Consider the following 21,754-nt stretch of genomic DNA (forward strand, 5'->3'; position numbering starts at 1 on the left):
CTAGGCTTATACTCAAGTCAATAATTTTTCCCAGGTTTTTAGGGTAAAAGTTGGTACCTTGGATTATACTCGGGTCGGCTTACACTGAAGTATATGTGATTACATGCAAATGGGCTAATGAAATCACAGAGCAATTGTTGCATGTAAAGCGTTAGCAGCGGGAATCGGTAGTCTCACCCATCCCCGCTGTGGCTGCGGGAGGCCAACTGTCATTAGCAACAATCTCCAGCAGTAGATGGTGTGGGCTCAGATCTGTAGGATGTAAATGTAAGTTCATTCCTGAAAGCTGCTTTCCAACGTATACGTACATTCGCGTGCTGCGGTGGAAAGGGGTTAAAAGGGTTTCCTGGGACTCCAGTGCTGATGATCTATGCGCAGTGAAGTGGTGATCTGCCTCTCAGAATCCCTGCCAACCAGCTTATGAGTGACCAGTGCTGCCAATTCAGTCTATGCCAGACGCAGCACCGTATATTGTAGAGTGGATGCACCTGCCATTGTAGCTCAATCTCCTTCCCTTTAATGGAACAGAGCTGCTCTGGCCATGTGACCAACGAACGTGACTCATCTCACCTGAGCGTCATGGCCACTTCAATCAGCTAATTAGTGGAGATCCTGAACGGTAGACCCCGCAGATCAATTATGAATGACCTATCCTCAGGATAGGCCATCAATGGTTAATCCTAAAACACCCTTTTAAAAAGTGTTGGAAATAAGGAGTTTGAAAACATAAATATGGCCCAAAAGTACCAAATTCAAGTCACACTTTATTATTTAGTGAAAATGTGGATTCTAAACCAAGTTTCATTCCCCGATATAAACAAAAGGCCGCTGTGTTTGCGGGTCTTTTCTGTTTATTCCATCATAGTAAAATATTGCGCAGTTTTTTAGGATCCTCCGTCCTAAGTCTTTGAAAGAAAAAGCTTTTAAAAAGATGAGTCACGGGCAAAAATCAGTTCATAAAATGAACGGTTTCAAGATTGTTGAACGTCGAGAGTCTCTTCACTGTCTGCCAGCCTTCCCGTTCTCAATGACATCAGATCTACAGGAAATGACGAGAAATCAGCAGGTTAGCATTCACATCCCACCAGTATTACTGATCCCTAGATCCGCTCCACCCTCTTACATTGACCACTACTCCCCCAACCAGGTCAGAATCAGACAGCAAGAGATTTCTTAATTTCCCAACAATCCAGATTTTTTTCTGGACCGTCTAAGAAGACATTAAGCTAATTTTCATTCAAAGAAGTGCCCGCGACAGCCACAATCAATGCTAACACAGATTGCGACTGTTAACCCTTTAAATGATGCTGTCCATTCATACAGTTGCATTTCAATGCACTTACCGGTGTTCCGAACCAACAACGATGTACAGTTCGGTTGTCATGGCAGCCTGTGGCCCCGAGGGTTGCCATGGCTGATTACTAGAGATGAGCGAGCACCAAAATGCTCGGGTGTTCGTTACTCGGGACGAACTTTTCGCGATGCTCGAGGGTTCGTTTCGAGTAACGAACCCCATTGAAGTCAATGGGCGACCCGAGCATTTTTGTATTTCGCCGATGCTCGCTAAGGTTTCCATCTGTGAAAATCTGGGAAATTCAAGAAAGTGATGGGAACGACACAGCAACGGATAGGGCAGGCGAGGGGCTACATGTTGGGCTGCATCTCAAGTTCACAGGTCCCACTATTAAGCCACAATAGCGGCAAGAGTGGGCCCCCCCCCCTCCCAAAAACTTTTACTTCTGAAAAGCCCTCATTAGCATGGCATACCTTAGCTAAGCACCACACTACCTCCAACAAAGCACAATCACTGCCTGCATGACACTCCACTGCCACTTCTCCTGGCTTACATGCTGCCCAACCGCCCCCCCTCCCCCCCACAGCGCACACCAAACTGTCCCTGCGCAGCCTTCAGCTGCCCTCATGCCACACCACCCTCATGTCTATTTAGAAGTGCGTCTGCCATGAGGAGGAACCGCAGGCACACACTGCAGAGGTTGGCATGGCTAGGCAGCGACCCTCTTTAAAAGGGGCGGGGCGATAGCCCACAATGCTGTACAGAAGCAATGAGAAATAGAATCCTGTGCCACCGCCATCAGGAGCTGCACACGTGGGCATAGCAATGGGGAACCTATGTGCCACACACTATTCATTCTGTCAAGGTGTCTCTGCATGCCCCAGTCAGACCGGGCTTTTTAATTCAAAGACACAGGCAGGTACAACTCCCTATTGTGAAGTCCCTGTCGACCGACAGCATGGGTGGCTCCCTGGAACCCACCGGCGATACACAAAAATATCCCATTGCATTGCCCAACACAGCTGAGGTAGTAATGTCGTGCTTAATGCAGGTGGGCTTTGGCCCACACTGCATGCCCCAGTCAGACTGGGGTTCTTTACAAGTGGACACATGTAGGTTAAACTCCGTGTGCACCTACAGCATGGGTGACTCCCTGGAACCCACCGGTGATACACAAAAATATCCCATTGCATTGCCCAACACAGCTGAGGTAGTAATGTCGTGCTTAATGCAGGTGGGCTTCGGCCCACACTGCATGCCCCAGTCAGACTGGGGTTCTTTACAAGTGGACACATGTAGGTTAAACTCCGTGTGCACCTACAGCATGGGTGACTCCCTGGAACCCACCGGCGGTACATAAAAATATCCCATTGCATTGCCCAACACAGCGGATGTAACGTCAGCTGTAATGCAGGTGGGCTAAAAATTCATTTGATTACACTGTAGGCGAGGGCCCACAAAAATTGCTGTATCAACAGTACTAATGTACATCCAAAAAATTGGCCATGGCCAACCAAGAGGGCAGGTGAAACCCATTAATCGCTTTGGTTAATGTGGCTTAAGTGGTAACTAGGCCTGGAGGCAGCCCAGTTTAACGAAAAATTGGTTCAAGTTAAAGTTTCAACGCTTTTAAGAGCATTGAAACATATAAAAATTGTTTAGAAAAATTATATGAGTGAGCCTTGTGGCCCTAAGAAAAATTGCCCGTTCAGCGTGATTACGTGAGGTTTCAGGAGGAGGAGCAGGAGGAGGAGGAGGAATATTAGACACAGATTGATGAAGCAGAAATGTCCCCGTTTTGGATGGTGAGAGAGAACGTAGCTTCCATCCGTGGGTGCAGCCTACGTATTGCTTACGTATCGCTGCTGTCCGCTGGTGGAGAAGAGAAGTCTGGGGAAATCCAGGCTTTGTTCATCTTGATGAGTGTTAGCCTGTCGGCACTGTCGGTTGACAGGCGGGTACGCTTATCTGTGATGATTCCCCCAGCCGCACTAAACACCCTTTCCGACAAGACGCTAGCCGCAGGACAAGCAAGCACCTCCAGGGCATACAGCGGTAGTTCAGGCCACGTGTCCAGCTTCGACACCCAGTAGTTGTAGGGGGCAGAGGCGTCACGGAGGACGGTCGTGCGATCGGCTACGTACTCCCTCACCATCCTTTTACAGTGCTCCCGCCGACTCAGCCTTGACTGGGGAGCGGTGACACAGTCTTGCTGGGGAGCCATAAAGCTGTCCAGGCCCTTAAAGACTGTTGCACTGCCTGGGCTGTACATGCTGCTCGATCTACGCACCTCCCCTGCTACCTGGCCCTCGGAACTGCGCCTTCTGCCACTACCGCTGTCGGATGGGAATTTTACCATCAGCTTGTCCGCCAGGGTCCTGTGGTATAGCAACACTCTCGAACCCCTTTCCTCTTCGGGAATGAGAGTGGGAAGGTTCTCCTTATAGCGTGGGTCGAGCAGTGTGTACACCCAGTAATCCGTAGTGGCCAGAATGCGTGTAATGCGAGGGTCACGAGAAAGGCATCCTAACATGAAGTCAGCCATGTGTGCCAGGGTACCTGTACGCAACACATGGCTGTCCGCACTAGGAAGATCACTTTCAGGATCCTCCTCCTCCTCCTCCTCCTCCTCAGGCCATACACGCTGAAATGATGACAGGCAAGCAGCATGGGTACCGTCAGCAGTGGGCCAAGCTGTCTCTTCCCCCTCCTCCTCATCCTCCTCATGCTCCTCCTCCTCCTCCTCCTGAACGCGCTGAGATATAGACAGGAGGGTGCTCTGACTATCCAGCGACATACTGTCTTCCCCCGGCTCTGTTTCGGAGCGCAAAGCGGCTGCCTTTATGGTTTACAGGGAACTTCTCAAGATGCATAGCAGAGGAATGGTGACGCTAATGATTGCAGCATCGCCGCTCACCACCTGGGTAGACTGCTCAAAGTTTCGAAGGACCTGGCAGATGTCTGCCAACCAGGCCCACTCTTCTGAAAAGAATTGAGGAGGCTGACTCCCACTGCGCCGCCCATGTTGGAGTTGGTATTCCACTATAGCTCTACGCTGCTCATAGAGCCTAGCCAACATGTGGAGCGTAGAGTTCCACCGTGTGGGCACGTCGCACAGCAGTCGGTGCACTGGCAGATTAAACCGATGTTGCAGGGTGCGCAGGGTGGCAGCGTCCGTGTGGGACTTGCGGAAATGTGCGCAGAGCCGGCGCACCTTTACGAGCAGGTCTGACAAGCGTGGGTAGCTTTTCAGAAAGCGCTGAACCACCAAATTAACGACGTGGGCCAGGCATGGCACGTGCGTGAGGCTGCCGAGCTGCAGAGCCGCCACCATGTTACGGCCGTTGTCACACACGACCATGCCCGGTTGGAGGCTCAGCGGCGCAAGCCAACAGTCGGTCTGCTCTGTCAGACCCTGCAGCAGTTCGTGGGCCGTGTGCCTCCTATCTCCTAAGCTGAGTAGTTTCAGCACGGCCTGCTGACGCTTGCCCACCGCTGTGCCGCCACGCCGCGCGACACCGACTGCTGGCGACGTCCTGCTGCTGCTGACACATCTAGATTGTGAGACAGAGTTTGCGTTGGAGGAGGAGGAGGGTGCTTTAGTGGAAGAAGCATACACCGCCGAACATACCACCACCGAGCTGGGGCCCGCAATTCTGGGGGTGGGTAGGACGTGAGCGGTCCCAGGCTCTGACTCTGTCCCAATGTGCCGTCAGGGAGATGTAGTGGCCCTGCCCGCCTGTGCTTGTCCACGTGTCCGTAGTTAAGTGGACCTTGCCACTAACCGCATTGGTGAGGGCGCGTACAATGTTGCGGGAGACGTGGTCGTGCAGGGCTGGGACGGCACATCGGGAAAAGTAGTGGCGACTGGGAACTGAGTAGCGCGGGGCCGCCGCCGCCATCATAGCTTTGAAAGCCTCCGTTTCCACAACCCTATACGGCAGCATCTCAAGGCTGATAAATTTGGCTATGTGGACGGTTAACGATTGAGCGTGCGGGTGCGTGGCGGCGTACTTGCGCTTGCGCTCCAACACTTGCGCTAGCGACGGCTGGACTGTGCGGTGCGAGACATTGCTGGATTGGGCCGAGGACAGCGGAGGTGAGGGTGTGGGTGCAGGCCATGAGACGGTCGTGCCTGTGTCCTGAGAGGGGGGTTGGATCTCAGTGGCAGGTTGGGGCACAGGGGGAGAGGCAGTGGTGCAAACCGGAGGCGGTGAACGGCCTTCGTCCCACCTTGTGGAGTGCTTGGCCATCATATGTCTGCGCATGCTGGTGGTGGTCAGGCTGTTGGTGGTGGCTCCCCGGCTGCTCTTGGCGCGACAAAGGTTGCACACCACTGTTCGTCGGTCGTCAGGCGTCTCGGTGAAAAACTGCCAGACCTTAGAGCACCTCGGCCTCTGCAGGGTGGCATGGCGCGAGGGGGCGCTTTGGGAAACACTTGGTGGATTATTCGGTCTGGCCCTGCCTCTACCCCTGGCCACCGCACTGCCTCTTGCAACCTGCCCTGCTGCTGCCCGTGCCTCCCCCTCTGAAGACCTGTCCTGTGTAGGCGTTGCACACCAGGTGGGGTCAGTCACCTCATCGTCCTGCTGCTCTTCCTCCGAATCCTCTGTGCGCTCCTCCCTCGGACTTACTGCCCTTACTACTACCTCACTGCAAGACAACTGTGTCTCATCGTCATCGTCCTCCTCACCCACTGAAAGGTCTTGAGACAGTTGCCGGAAGTCCCCAGCCTCATCCCCCGGACCCCGGGAACTTTCCAATGGTTGTGCATCAGTGACGATAAACTCATCTGGTGGGAGAGGAACCACTGCTGCCCAATCTGAGCAGGGGCCCGAGAACAGTTCCTGGGAGTCTTCCCGCTCCTGAGCAGGTGTCATTGTAGTGGAGTGAGGAGGCTGGGAGGAAGGAGGAGCAGCAGACAGAGGATTCGGATTTGCAGCAGTGGACGGCGCAGAACTGTGGCTGGACGATAGGTTGCTCAAAGCACTTTCTGCCATCCAGGACAGGACCTGCTCACACTGCTCATTTTCTAATAAAGGTCTCCCGCGTGGACCCATTAATTGGGCGATGAATGTGGGGACGCCAGAAATGTGCCTCTCTCGTAATCGCGCAGCAGTCGGCTGCGACACACCTGGATCAGGAGCTCGGCCTGTGCCCACACCCTCACTTGGCCCTCCGCGTCCTCGGCCGCGTCCACGTCCTCTAGGCCTACCCCTACCCCTCAGCATGCTGTATTACCAGTGATTTGATTTCCCAGGCAGGAAAGAAATTGGCGCAAGGCTGCACTCAACCGTAGCTGGTTGCGTCTGATTTTTTTACGTTCTCCACGCAGCACACACGTACCCAGAGCCCTTAGGACTGACAGAGGCAGGGCAAATATACTTTTTTCCCTTTTGTTTAAAAGGATAGGCCCACTGCGTCTATTCACTGAATAAGAAGTTTAATAACTGACACTGTGTTGCGGCCCTGCAAAAGTGTCACAGAACTTTACTGTTGCAGAGTTATTAACTGTGGCAGAGCAGGTATTTCCCAGGCAGGATAGAAATTGGCGCAAGGCTGCACTCAACCGTAGCAGGTTGCGTCTGATTTTTTTACGTTCTCCACGCAGCACACACGTACCCAGAGCCCTTAGGACTGACAGAGGCAGGGCAAATATACTTTTTTCCCTTTTGTTAAAAAAGAAAAGGCCCACTGCATCTATTCAATGACTAATAACTGTGTTGTGGCCCTGCCTACACAATTCTGTGCCTGTAGTATCAATGGAGGGTGCAATGCTCTGCACCGCCGATTTTGAGAAAAAAAAAAAAGCAACACTGCTAACAGCAGCCTGCACAGTACTCCACACAGTTAAATGTGACCCTAGAAAGGACCGTTGAGGTTCTTGAAGGCTACACTCACTCCTAACACTCTCCCTGCCTAAGCACCACTTCTGTCCCTAATACCGGGTGCAATGCTCTGCACTGCCGATTTTGAGAAGAAAAAAAAAAATTTCTCCACTGCTAACAGCAGCCTGCACACACGTAGATGTGGCCCTAAGAAGGACCGTTGGGGTTCTTGAAGCCTACACTCACTACAAACACTCTCCCTACAGCAACTCCAATAGAACAGCACTTTCCCTCACTAACTCACACGCCATCTGAGGCGAGTCGCGGGAGGGGCCGACTTTTATACTCGGGTGACACCTGATCGCCCCAGCCACTCACAGCAGGGGGGTGGTATAGGGCTTGAACGTCACAGGGGGAAGTTGTAATGCCTTCCCTGTCTTTCAATTGGCCAGAAAAGCGCGCTAACGTCTCAGAGAGGAAACTGAAAGTAACCGGAACACCGCGTGGTACTCGTTACGAGTAACGAGCATCCCGAACACCGTAATATTCGCACGAATATCAAGCTCGGATGAGTACGTTCGCTCATCTCTACTGATTACCTATCAAGACATGCCTGTGGCATTATTCCATAATACGGTAGTATGGGTGATCAAATTATCACAGGTGCAGGTCCTTTCACATAATAGCAAAAAATAAATAAAAAATTATATATACATACATACACACACACACATTTGCAGTCACTTTGTCTATAATCGTCCATCCATGTTGACAATAGGTAATACAGCAAAAGGGGGAAAAAATTAATTTAGGTATGGCAGTAAGGCCTCCTGCACAAGGGCGGGTCAGACATTGTATGCGGGATTACTGCAGCACAGTTTGACACGGTGCCCGGATGGTGCCCCCTGCGTACCTGTCCAGAGTGTTCAGCGCTGCAGATGTGCCGTGCAGCACTGAATTGCGTATGCACAGTAGCCGCCGAAGCTCTGTGATGACCTCGATCTCACGATACTTCCGCATTGCTCACAGCGGAAGTGGCACAGGACAGACTGCTTCTATTGACTTCAATGGAAGCCGTCTCTGCGTAGCCCACACCACAGTTCTGCATGCTGTGATTTCACACCTGAGAGCGGATTCTCAAAGCAAGCTGTGGGAAGTATTTGCTGCAGAATCCGGCTCCCGATTTTGCAATGCAAATCCGCCTGTATGCAGTAGGCCTAAATCGTACTGACCCACAGAATAAAGTAATCATGTCATTTCTGCTACAGTGTGAACACTTTAAAAACCCAGACACCCCCTTTCTCTATCCTCAAATGCTGGAATTGCAGCTTTTTGATTTCACTCCACTTTGAATTTTTAGCAGCACAGAAAAATGCAGCTTGCCTCGCAAAACTAAGCCGTCAAAAATGTTACGTCAATCTATAAAGAAAAGTATAAGAATTTTTGGAAAATGAGGTGGAAAAAAAAAAAAATAAAAATAAAGATTAAAGGATTGCTGGGACCCGCACAGTTCAGAAGCACAGGGGTCCTGAAGAGGTCCACATGTACGCATGCACTCTCACACTCTAAGGCCTCATGTCCACGGGGAAAATCAGGCCCGCTACGGATTCTCCATGAAGAATTTGCAGCGGGTCCCTCCTGCCCCGCGGACATGAGCGCTGAAAATAGGAATTTAAAAGAATTTACTCATCCGGAGCGGGCGGGGAAAGCCTTCTCTTCCTCACGGCCGGATCTTCTTTTTCGGCCGGCGGATGAACTCGTCACGTCGCCGGCACGTCGCCGACGTGCCGCGCGCATGTGCCGGGCACATCCGCCGAGCCGAAGCAAGACAGATCCGGCCGTGAGGAAGAGAAGACCTTCCCCGCCCGCTCCGGATGAGTAAATTCTTTTAAATTCCTATTTTAAGTCTCCCGCGGATCCGGACGGCTTCCATAGGCTTCAATAGAAGCCCGCGGGAGCCGTCCCCGCGGGAGACCCGCACGAAAATGGAGCATGGTCCAGATTTTTTTCATGCTCCATTTTTTTTTTAATCCCTTTTATTGACCATCCGCGGGTATTTATCTACCCCGCGGGTGGTCAATGCATCCCTATGGGGTGCGGATCCGCGGGCAGGAGAAGAGTTAAAATCTGCTGCGGATTTTAATTCTTCTTTTGCCCGTGGACATGAGCCCTAATAATGTAAATTCGCGCATCAGAAGTTGCAGGTTTCAGCGCGCAACAATCTCTAACATACCCATAGGAATGAATGGAGAAGTAGCAAAACATTCACGTGGGGACAATCAGGACCCCACTGACAATTTAAACACACAGCGCTGCCCCTTTTAATTGAAACCTGTGACTCAGACTCTTCCGCTGCAAATGTTTATAACCAGGATGTAATGTTGCGTAAAGAGGATCCAGACTGGAAATTGCACTGAATTTAAATTTTACTTATTTACTTTTTACACACACATTCCTAAAAGTGGTGCTTAATGATGCAACCCTTAGTTTTTCTAAAGTATTGTTCGCCCCCCCCCCCCCGGGACGAGTTGTATGTTTCAATGGTGCCATTTAATGTACTGAAAAATGTTAAAATTCTATGTGGAGAGAAATGAAGGGGGGGATTCCACCATCTTTTCCTGTGCATCTTGTTTCTACAAGAGAAACGACGTAATCTTGTAGATATGATACCTTTTAATGGCTAACACGGTACCAGATCTTTGTTTTCTTGTTTCTACGGCGCACAAACTGCAACAAAATGACCTGATAACTTTATTCACTTTATTCTACGGGTCAGTACTAGAGATGAGCGAGTATACTCGCTAAGGCACATTACTCGAGCGAGTAGTGCCTTAGCCGAGTATCTCCCCGCTCGTCACTAAAGATTCGGGGGGCGGGGGGAGAGTGGGGAGGAACGGAGGGGAGATCTCCCTCTCTCCCGCCTGCTCCCCGCCGCAACTCACCTTTCACCCCTGAAACTTTAGAGACGAGCGGGAAGATACTCGGCTAAGGCACTACTCGCTCGAGTAATGTGCCTTAGCGAGTATACTCGCTCATCTCTGGTCAGTGGGATTACCATGATCCCAAACTAGTGCAGGTTATTTTGGTTGCACTACTTGTATGTTTTTTCTAAGAAATTTAATTTGTTAGAATAAATTTCTGCCCCGTTTGCACGCAACACCTTTTTTTTTTTCCATTGATGTAGCTGTGCAAGGGCTCTTTTTGGCGGGGCCTCCTATAGTTTACGTTGCTCACGTTTTTGTATAGATATGACATTGTGGACGTTGTTTATTGCATTTTTTTCTGGGAGACAGGGTGACAAAAAAAAAAAAAGAGCATTTCTGGTGTGCTTAATATGTTTTTTCTTTTCAAACGACATCCCCTGTGCGGGGTAAATAATGTGCTAGTTTGAGAGAGATTGTACTTTTACGAACGTAGCCATACGAAATGTGTATTTTCCATTTATGATTTAGATTTTTTTTTTTTAATTATAGATTTGGCAAAATATGGTTTGATTTAAACTTATGACTTTTTTTTTTTTTGTAAAACTTTGTTCTAATTTTTACTTTCTTTTTTGGTTCCTACAGGGCACTGCAACTAGCGATGCTTTGATCGCTCCTGACAGGCAGTCTATCAAGCCACCCCACGGGAATGGCTTTCATAGGCAGTCTACCAAGAAGGCCCCCAGCTGCCATGACACCCGTACGTCTCCCTGCAATCTCACCGCAGGAGGGGTGGTGGGGGCATACGGGACCCCCGAACATCTTTCGGGGGGATTTAAATGCCACTCTTAGAATTGACTGCAGCATTTAAAGGGTTAATAGCCGTGATCGGCCGCACTGCTGATTGCAGCCATTGCCTATGTGTGTCAGCTGTAAAAAACAGCTTATGTCCGCACAGTATGAAGAGGTCGCCCCGCGATCTCCCTTCATACAAAACCAGACACTGCAGGATGTGAATGTACGTCCTACAGGTGGAAGGGATTAGTTAAAGTCGGCGTCTACAATAAACAAAGCATCAGTTTTACTGGAGCTACAAACTTTACAAGTGTCCAACTCACCCGTTCTCTTCCTTGAGGTGCCGGTATAACTCTGCCTTGTTGTTGACAGTGTTCAGGCGCCCAATAAACTCATGTTTCCTGGAATTCGCAGTATTTATTCTATTCCTTCATAGAGACAGCAGAGACATGGTGCCTGATGGGAAAGGACAGGAAGAGTTGTCATGATGTGTGGCAGGGAGAGTCACGAGTGATGCTCCACCCATCATAGTGCATATTAGATGACTGAGTAGACCTGTTCTGGATTATAGTTTCTCCAGCAGGCTTCGGGGTATTTTGTAGCTTCCGAATTGTACCGTGTGCACACATCGTCGAGCAGATTAGACACAAGCGATCAGTCTCATATCCAAAATGGCTCTCTGCTCAGAAACAGCCAGACAGGGCCTTTTTATTGTAAAGACATACAATGGGCGTGCAACAGGTTACATCAGTAACATATAGGATTCTCATTTGTCGGATCATATAGAATCTCCCACCTCTCTGCCCACCCTCTCCAAGTGCTGATGTGGCATGGACTCTGTCCTCTATGCAGGCAACCTTAAGCAGTTTCTGTGTATGTGGCAACCCATTGTTTATCTAGCTTCAGGATGGGAGGGGTGGAGAGGTCTAGGTAAACACTCAGTGTTGAACACAGATATACACATAACACTATGGCTCTTAACTCTTAGAGGCTTCTTGTGCAATTCCTATGTACTTAGCTAACATTACATCAGACATCCTTCACCATCCCATTGTCTAGTAAATACCATGATTAGATTGTGTGTGTGTCCATTAAACTCCACAGAGCTAAGAGTCATTACAACAGCATAATACATTTGGTTTATACAAATCGATAGACATTTTATACTAACTAATCATCATGTCTATCACAGACCTCTAACACATACCACACTACCCCTCCGCCAGCTTTACATCCGCCATCCTGAATATTAGGGAATGAAATTTCTGCAACAATGCTATGAGCGCTACCCGCAGAGAAATCTCATAAGACCACATGACGATTTGTAGGCCGGCTTGAATGACAGATGAACGAACAGTGGGCAAAAAGTGCACAATTGGGGCGCATTTAAACGCAACGTTTAACATGCAAAAGATGGAAGATGGGCGAATTTTTAGCGATTAATCGTTCCGTCTAAATGGGCCTTTACATAGTAGAATTGTAGGACTTTGTCTGGATTTCCGTCTGCCACGAGAACCTATTGGTACCTTGCGATTGCACTGCAAGGTAGTCCCTTCCCAGGTTATCTGCTGCAGCCGCTATCGTTTGTGGCACGTAAGGGGTTAAACTCCCACGATCAGAGATTTCTCTATTGCTGGCTGTTAGAGAAGGAGTCGGGCTGTCAGGAGTCAGCCAAGCTACTGCCTTTAAAAAGATGCATGTGCAAGTTTGAAGCTCGTTGGTAAGGCAATTAAAAAAAAAAAAAATCATATTGTGGTCAGGAAGGAATTAAAATAGTGATCCTGGAAGTTTCGGTACTCCCACAGACTAGCAGCCATAAATGGCACAACACTATTATAGACAATTGGTAAAATACTGAATATTACACCATTGTGCCCAACATATTTTGGGTTTCAGTTCTTCATTTCGTAGATCTCCGATTGCAGTCAGAGAATGGAAACTTGTATTCTTCACATCGCAAAGTAGAAAAAGCCGTCCTCCTGACCCCAAGAGGTACCAGCGATACAGCTGCGGCCTCGCTGTGGTTCAGACCGTCAGACAGATTTAGCACAGATTTTCTGCTTCTGGGTGTAAGCAACCACATGGATGCCCACTTACAGCAAGCAGAGATTCAGAAAATTGTTCTGCAGACCTTCCTACTATAATGTGATCAGAGCGCTCACCTCCTGCAGGTTCTGGTCCTCTTGGCTCCAGGAGTTTAAAGGGGTTGTCTCGCGCCGAAATTTTTATTTTTTTTTTTTTTTTCAACAGCCCCCCCGTTCGGCGCGAGACAAACCCGATGCAGGGACTTTAAAAAAAAAACGGACAGTGCTTACCTGAATCCCTGCGCTCCGGTGACTTCTTACTTACCCGGTGAAGATGGCCGCCGGGATCTTCTCCCTCGGTGGACCGCAGGGCTTCTGTGCGGTCCATTGCCGATTCCAGCCTCCTGATTGGCTGGAATCGGCACGTGATGGGGCGGAGCTACACGGAGCCGCTCTCCGGCATGAGCGGCCCCATTGAAAAAAAGAAGACGACCGGACTGCGCAAGCGCGTCTAATCCGGCGATTAGACGCTGAAAATTAGACGGCACCATGGAGACGAGGACGCCAGCAACGGAACAGGTAAGTGAATAACTTCTGTATGGCTCATAATTAATGCACGATGTACATTACAAAGTGCATTAATATGGCCATACAGAAGTGTATAACCCCACTTGCTTTCGCGGGACAACCCCTTTAATGTCCGGGAGCAGGAGTTGCTGACGATTCACCTGTGAACGACAGACAGGATATTTCTGGGTATGCGACAGTCTTTTTATTTATTTTTTTACATTGTCTATAGGCATATTTCCAACACAGCGAGTGTGTACATGCACCTTCACTCCATTCACTTCTAGGCGGAGATGGCCCAGTCCACGCACTCACCTGTCTCTGCTGAAGTGAGTAGAGGTGCGAATGTGTGTTCTCTGCTGCCCACGCTTTGGAGACTGCTGTGGGTCCCAGAGGTTGGAACCAACTGATATGCATGTTACTCCCTGTCCAGTAAATAACCAGTAAAATGGGAAACCATGAGTTACTTCTTTATGAATGAAATGTAGACTATGGCGGGGGCGATTGGTGCACTTTTTTAACATGGATTTGCCGCAAAATCGGCACAGATTCCAAGTCAAAAAATACTGTGTGAAGGGGCTTAGGGGGTCACTGACATCATTCTGTTACACCGCTCTGGATCTCCTTGGTCAGTTAATATGTAGTGCCGCTGTCAGCACAGAGACGTGGAGGCAGACAGCGCCGACAACACGGCAGCCGCCCGGTTGGTATTGCAGATATTGAATTCGGTGGGAGCTGTATCTGCAACACCAACACGTGCCGGTGCACTACAGATAACCCGGTCTGCTTGCCACGCTATCCGTGCGGGAATCAGCTGATCAGTAGGGATGCCCAAAGTCCTAAGCAACCCCTTTAAACTTTTGGCCCTGGTCACAGTCAGAGCAGCGAGTCCACACCTGGCCATGGCGAGCAAATCATCCATGGTTACTGGTTTATTTAATCCAGGAGCGTCCGGCTCAGCGCATCAGGCCATGTTTTTGCGTCCGTGCCACAGATACGTCCTGCAGTCTGAACGTGGGTCTTCGGACACAAACTCTGAGCATCTTAGAATCGACTATGCTAGAAGTTTATATCAGTATTGTAGACGCAACAATGCAGTCCAAATCCATGGGTGTGTCACCAGCCACAAACCTTGCGGGCGTACCTGTGCGCTGTAGTATGCATGTAGTTTTATTAGCACAATATGAGCAGCTTAGACCCTCCATTCGCATTGTGGTGCTCAAAGATGCGTTTTTGAAATGCGTGGGGGAAAAAAAACTCGTCCCATTTCTAGAGATGAGCGAACGTACTCGTTTTGAGTAATTACTCGATCGAGCACCGCGATTTTCGAGTACTTCAGTACTCGGGTGAAAAGATTCGGGGGGCGGGGGGAGGCGTGGCGGCGTGGGGGGTAGCAGCAGGTAACAGGGGGGAGCCCTCTCTCTCTCCCTCTCCCCCCCACTCCCCGCTGCAACCCCCCACTCACCCACGGCGCCCCCCGAATCTTTTCGCCCGAGTACGGAAGTACTCGAAAATCGCGGTACTCGGGCGAAAAAGGGGCGTGGCCGAGTACGCTCGCTCATCTCTACCCATTTCCTATTTTAATCTCCATCATGGACGTAAATTGCCCATAAAAAGCCAAGGGATGGTGTAAATACGCAGTGAATGCACGATACATGTGTATTTATGTATGAAGGTAGGAGAAAGCAATGGGACCTTCTTGAGGTTTTTTTGTTTTTGGCACAAATGCGAAATCTCTGTACGTTTAAGTACTTCGGCATTATTCACGCTCCATCTTACACGGATAGCACAAACAGCTCAGACCCGCTCATCCGCATTCACAGGTTGGATTTTATGTGCATGATAAAAAACAAACAACCTTCTTTATTTTGGTCTGTATTTCGGAACAAAATTAAAGGGGTTGTCCCGCGACGAAACGGGTTTTTTTTTTTCCAACAGCCTTCCCCCGTTCGGCGCGAGACAAACCCGATGCAGGGACTTAAAAAAAAAAACGCACGGCGCTTACCTGAATCCCCGTGCTCCGGTGACTTCTTACTTACCAGCTGAAGATGGCCGCCGGGATCTTCTCCCTCGGTGGACCGCAGGGCTTCTGTGCGGTCCATTGCCGATTCCAGCCTCCTGATTGGCTGGAATCGGCACGTGACGGGGCGGAGCTACACGGAGCCGCTCTCCGGCACGAGCGGCCCCATTGAGAAAAGAAGAAGACCGGACTGCGCAAGCGCGTCTAATCCGGCGATTAGACGCTGAAAATTAGACGGCACCATGGAGACGAGGACGCCAGCAACGGAACAGGTAAGTGAATAACTTCTGTATGGCTCATAATTAATGCCTGATGTACATTACAAAGTGCATTAATATGGCCATACAGAAGTGTATAGACCCACTTGCTTTCGCGGGACAACCCCTTTAAGAATAAAATCCATGGGAGCTACCTACATTTTTTTGCATGCGTGGAAAACACAAAAAAGACCAAATATCTAGAAATACGTGCAGTTTTGGTATTTGAAAATGCTGCATATTTCTCAGACAGAAATTGCACCCAGCGTGCGTGAATGAGCCCTTAGGCTGCCTTCGCAACTGCAAGAAAATCATGCGAATGCGCTGTGATGTGAGAAAAGTAGAATTATGAAACCCCCACTTTTTAATGCTTTCATTCAGTCCAGCAATGTTGCAAGATTCGAAACATCGCCGCAGGTACCATCTTGTCTTTTTTTTTTTTTAATTCTCCCATGTTTCTGTATGGAACCCTGGTTTTATCGCATTGCACGAACTTGCGCTGTCTGTGCGAAGTTATGTGTTTAACAGTAGAGATTCCTATTGGGGAAGAAAATGACAAGCAGATGCGATTTTTCACAAGATAAATAATCTGAATCGCTGGAACACTATGGCAATTTTGACATGTTGGTCTCACATCACAAATCGTCACCGCCATTGCAAAGAGGCCCTTAGGCTTAGGGTGCAGTATAAAAATACGTATTGATGGTCATTAATGGGTTAAAGTGGTATACTCCTGCAATGTAATGCCAGGAGGGCAGCTCAAGGCTCCTGCGCCCTAATGCAAAATCTCTACCAGGGCCCCAACACTTATTGTATTGCTGGCAGCGCAGGAGCCTGGGCATAACTACCACCCCTCCCCCATCCTTACCTTCATACATGATCCTGTAGTACTCCATAGATGCCTCCACTTTGCACCTCCACAGCAACTTGGAGATGGGCGCCAGCGGGATGACTCCTTGGGTGCGGTTCTTCGTCACCATTACAAAATCTACGTGTTGCCTGCAGGATTCCTCCATGTATGGGCAGCGGTCCACCACAAACACAGTCTTGTGAGACATCCGAAAACATCTTCATCTTGTGCCCTACAAAAGAAGAAATGGTCACCACCACGTATCCAACTCAACATTCCCATAAATGGATACGTAGGTCTAGTAGGGCGCGCCACCGAATCTCCAGCCCTCCGTAACAGTTGGCACCAAGCTCCCTGGCCAACAGGACCTGAAGCTTCTTCTGCGGGTCTCAGCCATGGACGGCTCACGCACACTTTCATTGAAGCCGTATGGAAGCCGTCCGGGTCCCGCAGCACACGCGCAGATGTTTTTGTGCTATGCCGCGGAAAAACAGGATTTTGAAAAAAAAAAAATCTGCAAACAGAGAAAAAAAAAAAAAAAAGCACAGCCTGCTGTTTTTCGCCGTGGTCTCTGCGTAGATCACCTCCATTGAAGTCAATGTAGGCCATCTGACCCACATCCCACACACAATGAACACTGCGGATGGGAGGCGGATGCCTGTGTCATCGCTAAGTGACGGACAGCGAGCTCCTGCGCTCATTCACAATCCGGCAAGATAAGGTATGCAGGATTGCCAGTCTGGCTCACAAGGGGAATGAGCCGGGTGTAATCCGTGTGATCGGCGCTTTCTTATGGCACTCTCAGCGAGGGCTGCAGCTCACGCGCGCCTCTCGCCCAGATGCGGCAGCTTACGTGCGCCATGCGGCAGCGGCAGCTTACGTGCGCCATGTGGCAGCGGCAGCTTACGCGCGCCTCCCGCCTAGGTGCGGCAGCTTACGCGCGCCTCCCGCCTAGGTGCGGCAGCTTACGCGCGCCTCCCGCCTAGGTGCGGCAGCTTACGTGCGCCATGCGGCAGCGGCAGCTTACGTGCGCCATGTGGCAGCGGCAGCTTACGCGCGCCTCCCGCCTAGGTGCGGCAGCTTACGTGCGCCATGCGGCAGCGGCAGCTTACGTGCGCCATGTGGCAGCGGCAGCTTACGCGCGCCTCCCGCCTAGATGCGGCAGCTTACGTGCGCCATGCGGCAGCTTACGTGCGCCATGTGGCAGCGGCAGCTTACGCGCGCCTCCCGCCTAGGTGCGGCAGCTTACGCGCGCCTCCCGCCTAGGTGCGGCAGCTTACGCGCGCCTCTCGCCCAGGTGCGGCGGCGGCGGCGGCTTACGCGCGCCTCTCGCCCAGATGCGGCGGCGGCTTACGCGCGCCTCTCGCCCAGATGCTGCGGCGGCGGCTTACGCGCGCCTCCCGCCCAGATGCGGCGGCGGCGGCTTACGCGCGCCTCCCGCCCAGATGCGGCGGCGGCGGCTTACGCGCGCCTCCCGCCCAGATGCGGCGGCGGCGGCTTACGCGCGCCTCCCGCCCAGATGCGGCGGCGGCTTACGCGCACCTCCCGCCCAGATGCGGCGGCGGCTTACGCGCACCTCCCGCCCAGATGCGGCGGCGGCTTGCGCGCGCCTCTCGCCCAGATGCGGCGGCGGCTTGCGCGAGCCTCTCGCCCAGATGCGGCGGCGGCTTGCGCGCGCCTCTCGCCCAGATGCGGCGGCATCTTACGCGCGCCTCTCGCCTAGATGCGGCGGCATCTTGCGCGAACCTCTCGCCCAGACGCGGCGGCGGCTTACGCGCGCCTCTCGCCCAGACGCGGCGGCGGCATACGCGCGCCTCTCGCCTAGACGCGGCGGCGGCGGCGGCTTACGCGCGCCTCTCGCCTAGACGCGGCGGCGGCGGCTTACGCGCGCCTCTCGCCCAGACGCGGCGGCGGCTTACGCGCGCCTCTCGCCCAGACGCGGCGGCGGCGGCTTACGCGCGCCTCTCGCCCAGACGCGGCGGCGGCTTACGCGCGCCTCTCGCCCAGACGCGGCGGCGGCGGCTTACGCGCGCCTCTCGCCCAGACGCGGCGGCGGCGGCTTACGCGCGCCTCTCGCCCGGACGCGGCGGCGGCTTGCGCGCGCCTCCCGCCCGGACGCGGCGGCGGCTTGCGCGCGCCTCCCGCCCGGACGCGGCGGCGGCTTGCGCGCGCCTCCCGCCCAGACGCGGCGGCGGCTTGCGCGCGCCTCCCGCCCAGACGCGGCGGCTGCTTGCGCGCGCCTCTCGCCCAGACGCGGCGGCGGCGGCTTACGCGCGCCTCTCGCCCAGACGCGGCGGCGGCGGCTTACGCGCGCCTCTCGCCTAGACGCGGCGGCGGCGGCTTACGCGCGCCTCTCGCCTAGACGCGCCGGCGGCGGCGGCTTACGCGCGCCTCTCGCCTAGACGCGCCGGCTTACGCGCGCCTCTCGCTTAGACGTGGCGGTGGCGGCGGCTTACGCGCGCCTCTCGCCTAGACGCGGCGGCGGCGGCTTACGCGCGCCTCTCGCCTAGACGCGGCGGCGGCGGCTTACGCGCGCCTCTCGCCTAGACGCGGCGGCTTACGCGCGCCTCTCGCCTAGACGCGGCGGCTTACGCGCGCCTCTCGCCCAGATGCGGCTTGCGCGCGCCTCTCGCCCAGATGCGGCGGCATCTTACGCGCGCCTCTCGCCTAGATGCGGCGGCATCTTGCGCGAACCTCTCGCCCAGACGCGGCGGCGGCTTACGCGCGCCTCTCGCCCAGACGCGGCGGCGGCATACGCGCGCCTCTCGCCTAGACGCGGCGGCGGCTTACGCGCGCCTCTCGCCTAGACGCGGCGGCTTACGCGCGCCTCTCGCCCAGACGCGGCGGCGGCTTACGCGCGCCTCTCGCCCAGACGCGGCGGCGGCTTACGCGCGCCTCTCGCCCAGACGCGGCGGCGGCGGCTTACGCGCGCCTCTCGCCCGGACGCGGCGGCGGCTTGCGCGCGCCTCCCGCCCGGACGCGGCGGCGGCTTGCGCGCGCCTCCCGCCCGGACGCGGCGGCGGCTTGCGCGCGCCTCCCGCCCAGACGCGGCGGCTGCTTGCGCGCGCCTCTCGCCCAGATTCGGCGGCGGCGGCTTACGCGCGCCTCTCGCCCAGACGCGGCGGCGGCTTACGCGCGCCTCTCGCCTAGACGCGGCGGCGGCTTACGCGCGCCTCTCGCCTAGACGCGGCGGCTTACGCGCGCCTCTCGCCTAGACGCGCCGGCTTACGCGCGCCTCTCGCTTAGACGTGGCGGTGGCGGCGGCTTACGCGCGCCTCTCGCCTAGACGCGGCGGCGGCGGCTTACGCGCGCCTCTCGCCTAGACGCGGCGGCTTACGCGCGCCTCTCGCCTAGACGCGGCGGCTTACGCGCGCCTCTCGCCTAGACGCGGCGGCTTACGCGCGCCTCTCGCCCAGATGCGGCTTGCGCGCGCCTCCCGCCCAGATGCGGCGGCGGCTTGCGCGCGCCTCCCGCCCAGACGCGGCGGCGGCGGCTTACGCGCGCCTCTTGCCTAGACGCGGCGGCTTACGCGCGCCTCTCGCCTAGACGCGGCGGCTTACGCGCGCCTCTCGCCTAGACGCGGCGGCTTACGCGCGCCTCTCGCCTAGACGCGGCGGTGGCGGCGGCTTACGCGCGCCTCTCGCCTAGACGCGGCGGCGGCTTACGCGCGCCTCTCGCCTAGACGCGGCGGGGCGGCTTACGCGCGCCTCTCGCCTAGACGCGGCGGCTTACGCGCGCCTCTCGCCCAGATGCGGCGGCATCTTGCGCGCGCCTCTCGCCCAGACGCGGCGGCGGCGGCTTACGCGCGCCTCTCGCCCAGACGCGGCGGCGGCTTACGCGCGCCTCTCGCCTAGACGCGGCGGCGCGGGCTTACGCGCGCCTCTCGCCCAGACGCGGCGGCGGCGGCGGCTTACGCGCGCCTCTCGCCCAGACGCGGCGGCGGCGGCTTACGCGCGCCTCTCGCCCAGACGCGGCGGCGGCTTACGCGCGCCTCTCGCCCAGACGCGGCGGCGGCTTACGCGCGCCTCTCGCCCAGACGCGGCGGCGGCTTACGCGCGCCTCCCGCCCAGACGCGGCGGCGGCTTGCGTGCGCCTTCCGCCCAGACGCGGCGGCGGCTTGCGCGCGCCTCCCGCCCAGACGCGGCGGCGGCTTGCGCGCGCCTCTCGCCAAGATGCGGCGGCGGCGGCGGCTTACGCGCGCCTCTCGCCCAGACGCGGCGGCTTACGCGCGCCTCTCGCCTAGACGCGGCGGCGGCGGCTTACGCGCGCCTCTCGCCTAGACGCGGCGGCTTACGCGCGCCTCTCGCCTAGACGCGGCGGCTTACGCGCGCCTCTCGCCCAGATGCGGCGGCGCCTTGCGCGCGCCTCTCGCCCAGATGCGGCGGCGGCGGCTTGCGCGCGCCTCTCGCCCAGACGCGGCGGCGGCGGCTTACGCGCGCCTCTCGCCTAGACGCGGCGGCGGCGGCTTACGCGCGCCTCTCGCCCAGATGCGGCGGCGGCTTGCGCGCGCCTCTCGCCCAGATGCGGCGGCGGCGGCTTGCGCGCGCCTCTCGCCCAGACGCGGCGGCTTACGCGCGCCTCTCGCCTAGACGCAGCGGCGGCTTACGCGCGCCTCTCGCCTAGACGCGGCGGCGGCGGCTTACGCGCGCCTCTCGCCTAGACGCGGCGGCTTACGCGCGCCTCTCGCTTAGACGCGGCGGTGGCGGCGGCTTACGCGCGCCTCTCGCCTAGACGCGGCGGCGGCGGCGGCTTACGCGCGCCTCTCGCCTAGACGCGGCGGCTTACGCGCGCCTCTCGCCTAGACGCGGCGGCTTACGCGCGCCTCCCGCCCAGATGCGGCGGCGGCTTGCGCGCGCCTCCCGCCCAGATGCGGCGCCGGCTTGCGCGCGCCTCCCGCCCAGATGCGGCGGCGGCGGCTTGCGCGCGCCTCTCGCCCAGATGCGGCGGCGGCGGCTTGCGCGCGCCTCTCGCCCAGATGCGGCGGCGGCTTACGCGCGCCTCTCGCACCTGCTTCCGCACAGCTCTGTGTAACTGTAATCTCGGGCATAGAGTCACGTGCTTCTCTCGTACAGCTCTGCGGATCCTCGTCCACGGAGGGCGTGTCCCCAACAACCAATGAGGTCGCTTGAATTGCTCGCTGCTACTTAACTGGGGCTGAAATATTAGCAAGCAATAAACTCGGTTTTCCGAGGGAGGAC

The 21,754-nt window shown here is 55.0% G+C and overlaps 1 protein-coding gene across 4 annotated transcripts; it reads right to left on the reverse strand.

Moving 5' to 3' along the window:
* Nucleotides 1-587: 587 nt before the first annotated feature.
* On the reverse strand, nucleotides 588-21,686 carry LOC136628594 (integrator complex subunit 13-like). Of its 4 annotated transcripts, none has more exons than XR_010792889.1 (5): nucleotides 16,575-17,045; nucleotides 13,570-13,590; nucleotides 13,001-13,028; nucleotides 11,162-11,294; nucleotides 588-1,039 (listed from the first exon to the last, which is right to left on the reverse strand). XR_010792889.1 is itself a non-coding variant. In XM_066604624.1 (5 exons), the coding sequence occupies exons 2-5, from the start codon at nucleotides 16,762-16,764 to the stop codon at nucleotides 1,000-1,002; spliced, it is 279 nt and encodes a 92-aa protein (XP_066460721.1). In that variant the 5' UTR covers nucleotides 16,765-16,788; nucleotides 21,564-21,686; the 3' UTR covers nucleotides 588-999. The 4 variants fall into 4 exon arrangements, 1 of the variants encoding a protein (XP_066460721.1); XM_066604624.1 differs by lacking the exon at nucleotides 11,162-11,294 and adding an exon at nucleotides 21,564-21,686 and having other exon boundaries at nucleotides 16,575-16,788; XR_010792890.1 differs by lacking the exons at nucleotides 13,001-13,028; nucleotides 13,570-13,590.
* Nucleotides 21,687-21,754: the final 68 nt, after the last annotated feature.

This window comes from Eleutherodactylus coqui, chromosome 5, assembly GCF_035609145.1.
Source record: "Eleutherodactylus coqui strain aEleCoq1 chromosome 5, aEleCoq1.hap1, whole genome shotgun sequence".
In the NCBI taxonomy this organism is placed as follows: Eukaryota; Metazoa; Chordata; class Amphibia; order Anura; family Eleutherodactylidae; genus Eleutherodactylus; species Eleutherodactylus coqui.